The following is a 10858-nucleotide window of genomic DNA, read 5'->3' as shown; positions in this document are numbered from 1 at the left end:
ACCAGCCCAGGGAGTCTCATACCATGCTCAAAGTCACCCAGACTGAGCCACCAGCCTCTCCGAGAGCCCTCCTTGCTGAAGTGGCACCAGATGTGGCTCCTTTTGGCTGCATTAAACCAGAAGGAGCTGACTGCATTAATTATATATGAAAGCTCTGGATTCATACAGCAAAGTCCTCTCCCAGCTGAAAGCCACAGCTTCTCAAGCAAGTATGGCATTGCTAAGTGTGGTCATGGGAAAATGAAGCTGGTTTTGGGCAAAAAGACACAGAGGCTTAAAAAAAACTTCCATGGAAAGAGTAGAATTTATATAACTTATGTAATTCCTTTATAGGAAACTACTCGCAAGTGTAAAAGAAACCTTGTTTCCATGTGATCAAGGGTATCCGAAGATGAACACAAAAAGGCACACGCACACCAACCCAGCAAACACTCTGTGCTCCAGCTCTGTATTTTACTTGTTCATCCCACTGCCTCAGTTTCCCAGTTTCTAAGGCACACACCTGAGAGGTGACCAGTTCCCAGGTCAGAAGTCTCCTTTTTTGCTGCTCATGAACTACCACAACACTACAATGGCCCCATATTTTCCCTCTGCCCTGCATTGGAATAACCACTGCTTACATCACTCAAGTCAACAACTGGCCTCAGCTCTTTGATAAAATGCAGCCAAAGGACCAGGGTCTTTGGTTTTTAAGTACAATGAGGCAATGCTGTGTCAAAACAGTTGTAAAGCTCTTGAGAACCTTTTGGCTGACTTCTCTGGGGCCTGAGGAGGATTGTTAGTGGTTGAAAACAGCTTTGATGGAATTCTATTTGGGTATTTTTTCAGCTAAAAAGTTATTCATGACTTTTTGATCACTTTATGTATTACAAATGAAGAACTAGGCCAAACATGGTCACTTCTGGCCACCCCCTGCCCTGCTCTTAAGATGTTATCTGTGAGTTTGCCCATCTACAAATCACCCCCACTCATACAGGTGTTTTGGCCTTGGAGCCCCATAACTAAGCTCACTGCTGCTCCATCCCCTCTGTTGTCATCCAGCCCACAGGGATGAACCAAACATTTTAGGTTCATTGGCATCTTGGATGAGAGGTGAAACATGGGGATGGTTCTGGCTGAACTTCAAAGCCCAGCTCTGTCCTTGGGCACTTTGTAGCACAGACGTGCTCAAAATGAGCAGGTCCTTTTCCTACTGTCACCCTAATAACATGATCTTTCCGAGCCCTGACTCCCCTGTGTTTCCATAAGGCATGAAGGCTCTATGCCACAGTGGCTGCTAAATGGGCTTGGAGACATGGGAAGGGAAAGGGAATCCTTTTTATTGCACACTCTATTAATACCTTGATGCTCAAACTTTCCACCCAAGCATTTAAAGCCTCCCAATCCCTGCACTGTATGAAATGCCAGTGCTGAATGTAACACACCATCCTGACTCAAGCTGTTCCTCGAAGTCTTTGCAGTTCCTGGTTGCTGCTAAGAGCCCTTTGGAAACAGCTTTATCTGCCCCAGCCCCAGTTCATGATGGTGAAAGGCACCTGAAAGGCCAGAGTTGCCCAGGGTATGTGTCCTTACCATGGTGGGACTATGAGCCAGGGTCCCTCCTGCCTTAATGCCATGGCCACCAACACTGAAGGAGGCAGACCAAGTGTGCTTAAGAAGCCAACCAGAAACCTTTTCCTTTGTGTCTTGCAGTGCATAAATCAATCAATGTTGGAGATGCTCAGTGTCTGAAGAGCTAATTCTTACTCTGGCTCAACAGGTACAATGTGTAGTTAACATCCTCCCAGGGGCAACGAGATGTGAGCTCGCAGGGCACTGCGGCATCCATCACATCATGGGCATCCTCATAGCTAAGCATTAGTGCTGCTTCAAGGCTTTGTCCACCCCAGGCACCCCCAAGGATGGAGAGGACCCAGGCTGCCCATGCTTGAACAGCCTCTGGCACTCCCTTGGCCCCTTCCCCAGCCTCAGCAGAGCCTCATCCAGCCAGGCAAAAAATTAAAGTGAAAAGAAAAATCAGAAAAGAAAGAAGGGGAAAAGCAGAAACCAACCAAATAAATAAAGGAGCAATCACAGCACTTGACTCCAGAGGCCTTTGCTGGACGAAGAAGCTGTGCAACAGCAGCACAGCAACCCAGACAATCAGCCCTTTTGTGCACGGTGCCAGCTCCAGCCTGGCCCGGGATGAGGGTGGTGGGGAACAATGGCCATGGGGACAATGGGGATTGTTCAGGAAAGCCCTGCTCCTTCGGAGGGGATGGCCCCACGCAGCCCTGAGAGGGACCTGCTGCTGTCACCAGCTCTGACAAACAAGTGTCAGATCTGGGATGCTCACAGGGACCTCCAAGGGATGCTGGAAGTGGCAGTGAGGATGTTTGTTAAGTGTGACCACAACTATGGTGAAGAATGAGCAGCATCCACAGAGAAACCATCTCCTGGTGCTGAGCTGGAGCTAATGGGGTGCTGGAGGGGGGTCATGGATGGTGGGAATAGGGTCAGGCCGTGCAGAGATCCCCTGCACACACCCCTGACTGCTCCATTGACACCGGTACCTGCACACACACTCACTGCAAAGGCACATGGAGGAGGCTGGTCCTTTTGTCCTGAGCTCACTGTAGAGGTGGTGATGCCATATCCAGGAGCCACTGATGCAGGTTCCCTGCTTCATGTCATCAGGCAAAACATTTCAGCTTTGCAAATGGATGTGGGTAGTTTATCTGTTAAACAAGGATGATCATAGAAACATAGAATCACAGGATAGGTTGGGTTTGAAGGGATCTTAAAGCTCCTCCAGCTCCAACCCCTGCCACGGGCAGGGACACCTTCCACTGGAGCAGCTTGCTCCAAGCCCCTGTGTCCAACCTGGCCTTGAACACTGCCAGGGATGGGGCAGCCACAGCTTCTCTGGGCACCCTGTGCCAGCGCCTCAGCACCCTCACAGGGAAGAGCTTCTGCCTAAGAGCTCATCTCAGTCTCCCATTTAAGCCTGAACCCGTTACCCCTTGTCCTGTCACTACAGTCCCTGATGAAGAGTCCCTCTCCAGCATCTTTGCAGCCCCCTTCAGATACTGGAAGGCTGCTCTGAGGTCTCCACGCAGCTTCTCTTCTCCAGGCTGAACAGCCCCAACTTTCTCAGCCTGTCTCCATACGGGAGGTGCTCCAGTCCCTGATCATCCTCGTGGCCTCCTCTGGACTTGTTCCAATGGCTCCACGTCCTTATGATGTCATCTTTTAGTCCCTCTCCCCACTCACTTTTCATATTTCATCCACCCTTGGTGCTCTCCCCAGCTAGGAGAGCGCTGCCAGAGCCCTGCCAATGGCACAGCAAAGTCAGGGTACAGCTTGGCAAGAGGAGCCAGCTCCTGGGGGAGCAGCCACTTGCTTTAGAGCAAGGACCCCTTTTCCCTACGGGAGCCAGCGGGATGGTGTGGGATGTGTGCGCACACGCACGACGGGGCACGGGTCCATCTGCCAGCATTGCTGGGCTGTGACTACAACTGTTTGTCTTGAAAGCTGGAGGGTTACACTCTCCAAGGTTTCCAGGGAGCAAACACAGACCCTTCCTTTCAGCCGCGCGCCGCAGGATGTGCAACCTCCACGAATGCCTCGGGTTTGTTTGGCTTGGGTACACCGGGAGCATCGCTGGCCAGAGGCTGCCCTGGCTTTGATCTGGGAGCTGGGTGCGCTTCTCGACAGGTTAATAGCTGTCTAACTGCACAGCCATCCTGCCCAGGAGTCTAGACTCTTCCACCTGCTCTGTACACATCAACACAGGCTTACACACAACTTGCTCTGTATACGTACCCGTACGCAACAGCCAGCCTCACCAAGGATGTGAAGTGAGGCTCTTCAGCAGCTTTCCAAGGTAAGCAGCAGGAATTAAGCCTCTGGTCCTTGAAGCGTGGAACCAGGGAGGGGACACAGCCCAATCCTTGTGCTGCTCGTGTTAAGACAACCAGAGCTGAAGGTCTCCATTCTATCGCCATCTGCAGTAAAACCTCCCAATGCTGCAGGCTTTGCCCCCTTTCCTCTGCGCTCTGCTGCTGGGGTGTGTATCCCATGTGCAGAACACACCACTGTGGGGAGCTCACTGTGTCACAGAGGAGAATAACTCCTGGATGCTGAAGGGTGAAGGGCATCCAGCCAGCTGCCCTGGATTTTGGCTGGCATCCCCTACTCCTAACACCTAGCACCACACTTATGATGGTCAGGAGTCCCATGAGTAGCATTAGTCCCATCAGACCTACCACTGCCTCCAGTCCCATCTGAGAACAAAAGTGATTTGTCCATCAGGTTGATCACCACCTGCAGTGAAACCATGGAGCTGCTCCGCACTGCAGCACACACTGCACAGGGCTGTGCAGAGAAATGAATCATCTCCAGCCAAACCCAAACAAAACCAAAAGAAACCCAGGGAAAGGCTGTGGGCCAGAGCCCTGAGAAGGATTCAAAGCACATGGAGGTGCACCCATTGGGTTGGGACCAGCCAGGTTGCTCCTGACCCTGGCACTCCTGGTATGCGGCATGTCCTGTGGGGTGATGGAGCCCACTCTGCAGCTGATGGGAAGGATCAGCCCTGGTCAGTCTGTATCAATGGCTCCAAAGAGGGATTTAGGGTTTCCCCCAGCCCTGGCAGTGCATGTGCCATGTCGTGTACTCAACCTCAGTCCAACACCGTGGTGCCAGTAACACCAGTCCAGGCTCTGGTTGGGACACCTGCACATCTGGATTCCACGGGGTTTGCTGTGCTTTGCTTTACACAATAGCAAAGCTGAACAACTACTGCCTCACCTCTTCCCACACCAGTGTCTCCTGCTATGGGAAGTGCAAGATCTGTGAGCTCCGGCCTCACTGCACGTCACAGACCCATTCAGTCCTGGCGGGTGCATAGGGTGCTGGATGGGTGCTGAGAGCTACACCAGGGCTCAGCAGCTCTGGCCAAGCAAATGCTAAGTCTACGTTCATCTGCAGCAAGTGATAGAATCATATATACAAAACCGAAGAGTTTGGGTTGGAAGGGACCTTCAAAGGCCATCTAGTTCCAACCCCGTGGTCATCTTCATCCCCACAACCAAACTCCATGACCACCAGCCACTTCTGAAGAGCAAAGGGATGGTTGACAGGCAGCAACTGTGCTGAGGCTGAGAGAGGTTTTAACACACATGGCATCATGGTCCCTCCATGGCCCTTGTGCTCAGTGCTGTATGAGCCTCAATGACACAGTGGCCATTGCCCAGATCCCCCAGTGTCACTGTCCTCCTCTTCTTCATCAGGAAAAGAGATTTAGTGCAAAAATTAAGACCTCAGGCAATCTGCAGGGATTTGGTGCTTGCTCCAACAACTGAACTCCAGTAGGACCAGGTACTCAAGGCCTTCCAATGTGCACCATCAATGTGGCTTAAGACGAATGAAGAGACATAACCAAAGAGGGGGTGGACAAGAGCAGCTTGGGAGAAACCATCAGGATTAGTTGAGTGGGTGCAAATCAGGCAAATAGGTTTAGTTCAAGAAGATAAAGGTCTCCGAGGTCTCTGGCTGAACTTCCTCCACATCAAATCTTGCACCTTTGGTTTCAAAACATTTTCATTTTGAAACTCACCTCCTGCTTGTTTGCTTTTACATTAAAGGGTTAAATAACCTGAAAGACTAAACAAAACTATTTGCTTTGGGCTGACCAAACGGATTCATCCAACCCACACTGCTCCCTTTCCCCACTCCAGGTTTTGTCGTTTTGCTTTAAAAAGCAACAGCTTTTGAGCTGATCTGATTTTTGTGTGTTTTCCCCTCTCACCCTCCTGCACTTTCTGGTTTGGCTGCCAGGCTGAGAAATCCATTACCCACAGGGATCCTGGGCCAGCCTAACCCACATCTGACAGTAAAAGAAACCAGATTCTCTATGTCCTTTTAGCCCCTGGCTTCCTTCTTGGGCTTTCCCACACGCCTCCAGCTCCCACTGGGGCCAGTGGCCGAGCTGGGCATTGGGAGGGAGAAGGACCCTACACAAAGAGGCTGCACTTTCCCCTTGTCTCTGCACATCCAGCTCTTGGGGTCAGCTCTGGTTTCCAAATACAGCTCCTCATAGAATGATGGAATGGCTTGGGTTGGAAGGGACCTTCAAAGGTCATCTAGTTCCAGCCCCCTGCAATGAGCAGGGACATCTTCAACTAGATCAGAATCACATCCAGCTTAGCTTCAATGTCTCCAGGGATGGAGCATCCAACACCTCTCTGGGCAACCTGTGCCAGTGTTTGACCACCCTCATTGGAAAGAATTTCTTCTTTACATCCAGCCTGAATCTCCCCTCTTTTAGTTCAAAACCATCACCATCATCCTGTTGCAACAGGCCCTGCTGAAAAGTCTGTCTTCATCTTTCTTTAGGCACCTTTTAAGCACTGAAAGGCCACAATAAGGTCTTCCTGGAGTCTTTTCCCCTCCATGATGAACAATCTCAACTCTCTCAGCCATTCCTCATAGCAGAGTTCTTCCATCCCTCTGATCATTTCCCTGGCCTCCTCTGGACCCTCTCCAACAGAGGGTCTTCCCTGTACTGAGGACTCCAGAGCTGGATGCAGGACTGCATCCAGAGCCAAGTAGAGGGACACATCCTAGGAACAGCCATCAGTGATACCTGGTCCTGAAGCCCTGCGAACGCCCAAGCAGCGCTGAGATGGTGTCAGGAAGAAACACCAAGGAGGCAGCAGAGATGGACTTAATATGAACCTTTAATGCACAGCACAAGCTGCCGGGCGCCGGCTGCGCGCGGAGCCGCTCCGTCGACTCGCAGTGGCACAAAAGCCCAGCTTGCCTGCAGCATCCCGGCACCCGCCTGGCATCCCAATCCGGGCATCCTGGCTGGCAGCGCGGTGTCACCGGCCACCCGCGCCACCTCCTCCTGCATCCTCGGCCACCACTGCACCGGGGTCCCTCGCCCCACAGGCATGGAGGGGGTCACCCCGTGCCCAGCAGCTCCCCTCTGCCTGGCGCTGGCCTCCAGCGCGTTATCTCCTCCTATCCAGGGTTTTGGAGCGTGTAGTCCAGGAAATTCAGTAAGAAAAGATTAAAAAGGAGAGGCTTTGATGCTGAGTCAAATTAGGGAATTTCTTCTTGGTTTTTTTCCTCTTGAAAAATTAAAAAAAAAGAAAAAAAAGGAAAAGAAATTAAAAGTCCAACTTGCTGATTTCTTGTTTCTCTGCTGTCTGCGTGAGAAAGTCCTGTTTGGCCTCGCTGTCCCCTTCCAACCCCTCCAAACACCACCCGACCCCAAACCCCACCAGCACTCAGCATTATCACAAGTCCTCGACTCCTCGGAGTCCCTTTGCCTCCCACAGCTCCAGGCCTGCACCTTCCCTCACCGCCCCTTGGACTCCCCGTACGTGTTGCGCAGCATGGAGACCATCTTCTCCTCGCACGTTACTTTGGTGTCCTTTAGGATGCTGTACCAGACCATGCCGGGCGGCCGGACCTCTTCGCTGCGGCAGAACAAGTAGGGCATGGTCTCGGTGCGGCTCTGGATGTAGGCACTGCGTAGCAGGGTGGAGCAGTGACTGCTGACCTTCTCCAGCCTCCTCAGGATCAGGTGTGCTTTCCTGGAGGGGACAGAGATAGAGACAGAGACAGAGCAGTGCGGGCAGTGCAAAGAGACCAGGAGACAGGACTTCTGGGGTCCACCACCAGCTCTATGAGGGTGCTGAGGCGCTGGCACAGGGTGCCCAGAGAAGCTGTGGCTGCCCCATCCCTGGCAGTGTTCAAGGCCAGGTTGGACACAGGGGCTTGGAGCAAGCTGCTCTAGTGGAAGGTGTCCCTGCCCGTAGCAAGGGTTGGAGCTGGATGGGCTTTAAGGTCCCTTTCAACACAAACCGGTCTATGATTCCATGGAGAATGCACGAGACCCATTTGCCTGACATTGTCTTTCCTATTTCAAGTGAGAAGCTCTGTTTTGCCCAAATGTTCTGGGTGTATCTACTATTCCACAGCACCAGGCTGGAGGGACCTCAGGCCTGACCCACAAGAGCAGCTTGGGTGCACGGGGTCACTGTCTGCCCTTTGCTATACGGTCACCATCACCACTATGTGCTCTGACAGGCTCCAGCACATGTGCTAGTCCCCATGCACCCTGGTGAGACCCTCAGCACCCTATTGATGGGTCCAGCCCTTCCCTTCCCTGTTTTCCCAAGTCTCCAGGAGGCAAATGGCCCAAAAGGACCGACACTAGAAAAGCAGGGAAAAAAAGCACACCACATGAAGACAAAACAAAATAAACCCATAAGAAACCAAGAATCCCCTCGTGGGAGCCTGCAAAGTGCTAAATCAAACAAAGGGAGGGGAAGAGGGTTTACTTCAGTGGCCTGAAAGTCGCAAGATCACAGATTATTTCCTCTCCCTCGGGTGCCACAGGAAAGCTCTGGATTCAGGGCTTGGGGATTTCGCAGCTCCTGCAGGAATGTAAATTCCCGATAATGCTATGTCAGGGGCAGCGAGGCACAAACACAGGGATTAGTCGGTTATGAAAGCTGAGGGGTGTTGGTGCGGGGGGAGCCCGATGCACCCACAGGCACCCGGCAACGGGACGCCAGGGAAGGGCTGCCTGGAGCCACCCAGCACCAGAGCAGAGGGCAGAGACGGTGGCAGGAGGCAAGAGAGCATCCCGGCATCCCAAACAGCTACAGACCTATCCCTGCAGAGCAGAAGCACTGGATGAAAGGCTGTAGTAAATCACTGCTCCTCCAGCGCCCTGCTCCATCCCCAGGGTGATGGGCTCAGGGCTGGCTTTACAGGAGAAGGGAAGAGGAAAGGGAGTCGGTTATTCTTGGACCACACTACATGGTACCCATGTATTGATTTAATGTATAAAGACAAGCCTGACTAGGTAATTTGAGTCATTAGCTATACACACACATATAATAATGGTGTCATGGGCTGAGCTGAGCCCAGCTCTGACAGAATCCTCTACTCATGCTACTCTTTATAGCAGCCACCTGACCTTCTGCAGCATCTGGTGCTCCCACTGCTGAGAACAGGCCCTTCACTGCTGCATGTCTGCTGCAGATGTTATGAAATCCTACGATGCAATCCCAGGCACAGCTACAGGTTGGGCAGAGAAGAGATTCAGAGCAGCCCTGCGGAGAAGGACTTGGGGGTGTTGGTCGATGAGAAAATGAACATGAGCCGGCTGCAGTGTGCGCTCGCAGCCCAGAAAGCAACCGTATCCTGGGCTGCATCAAGAGGAGTGTGACCAGCAGGTTGAAGGAGGTGATCCTGCCCCTCTGCTCTCGGGAGACCTCACTTGGAGCATTGTGTGCAGTTCTGGTGTCCTCAACATAAAAAGGACATGGAACTGTTGGAACAAGTCCAGAGGAGGCCACGAGGATGATCAGGGGCTGGAGCACCTCCCGTATGGAGACAGGCTGAGAAAGTTGGGGCTGTTCAGCCTGGAGAAGAGAAGGCTGCGTGGAGACCTCAGAGCAGCCTTCCAGTATCTGAAGGGGGCCTACAAGGATGCTGGGGAGGGACTCTTCATCAGGGACTGCAGTGACAGGACAAGGGGTAACGGGTTCAAACTTACACAGGGGAAGTTCAGATTGGATCTAAGGAAGAAATTCTTTACTGAGAGGGTGGTGAGGCACTGGAATGGGTTGCCCAGGGAAGCAGTGAATGCTCCATCCTTGGCGGTGTTCAAGGCCAAGCTGGATGAGGCCTTGGGTGCCATGGTTTAGTGTGGGGTGTCCCTGCCCATGGCAGGGGGGTTGGAACTGGATGATCTTAAGGTGCTTTCCAACCCTAACTATTCTATGATTCTATGATGGCATTAGATGCTTTCAGTAAAGACTGATCGAGTAAAGCTCAGCTCAGCAAGGTCTGTAGTGACTGTCACTACAGTGAACAAACTTCAGCAAATCACAGTCACTGGTGTTGGATGGGACCAAACGCCATCATCTGTGCCATTTCCCTGCTGGGAACAACCTGCCTTGATGAATATCTGTCTGATCTGGTTTTAGAGGCAAGAGGTCATGGGACGGACTTTGATATGACAACTGACATGGGGAAGTCATCCATCCGAGGGCCACCCAAACAACCCAATGATTTTCCCCCACACTGACTCCACAAGCTCTTCCCAGCCATAGCAAGAAGGGAGCAACAACGAGTGGCCATGATGAGCCCTTGAGGCAAACCCCAGTGGTGGTAACCACAACTTGGCCCTAAACAACACCAGGAGTGGACTGCCCAGCACATTCCTACGTATGTGCTGGCTCTTCTCTTTCTCTCCTTCCTTTTCACCACTTCAACTACTGTTCATACACCACCGCATCTGCAGGTGTGCTTGGTGCAGTCATTCCCAGGAAAGAATCAGTGTTTAAGGCTGGCGTGCTGCACACAATGGGTTGGTGCTACAAGGATGCGGAAAACACACTGCACTGTGGTCAAGGAGGAGACGTGTCTCACAGGAGACATCCCCTGTGATGAGGAGGGAGGGAATCAGGCCCCTGGCTTTCAGTTCCCAGTGCCAAAAAGCCCCAGTTTTAATGGGTTTCACCACTTTGAGTCATTTATGTTAGTGGGGTAATGAAGTCATGTGTAAATGTTGGATTTAGCTTTCGGCTGTCAGCTGTTCCCTCTTAAAACAACTAAGGAGAAGGAGACTCAGAGTGGGTGAGGGGAAAAAAGAGGCTCTCTGGTGAAGTGGGGTAATAAATTACAGGAGCAGTTCTTGGGCTGCCAATTTAACACCATAAATCAAGGCCTGGGTATTACCCAAGCGCTCCCTGCGGAGGGCTGTCGGGTCAGAACGACCACCTTTCAAATCCTGGAAATGAAATCTTCCTAAACGCTGACCAACCTCATCCCTACCAGGAATGGTAAT

General features: G+C 52.1%; 1 protein-coding gene across 1 annotated transcript in view; it reads right to left on the bottom strand.

Annotated features, from left to right (window-relative positions):
- Positions 1-6845: 6845 nt before the first annotated feature.
- ASTN2 (astrotactin 2) overlaps positions 6846-10858 on the bottom strand; it is a gene marked incomplete at its 5' end in the record, with an annotated part of 331301 nt that continues 327288 nt past the window's right edge. Inside the window, one exon of the mRNA XM_080630379.1 lies at positions 6846-7586. Within this exon, the coding sequence (XP_080486505.1) occupies positions 7349-7586 (238 nt within the window). The 3' untranslated portion in view covers positions 6846-7348. The remainder of the gene's footprint in view (positions 7587-10858) is intronic.

This window comes from Psittacula echo, assembly GCF_963264785.1.
Source record: "Psittacula echo genome assembly, chromosome: 16".
In the NCBI taxonomy this organism is placed as follows: Eukaryota; Metazoa; Chordata; class Aves; order Psittaciformes; family Psittacidae; genus Psittacula; species Psittacula echo.
The sequence above is the reverse complement of the archived record's forward strand: the minus strand, read 5'-3'. Positions and strand labels throughout refer to the sequence as shown.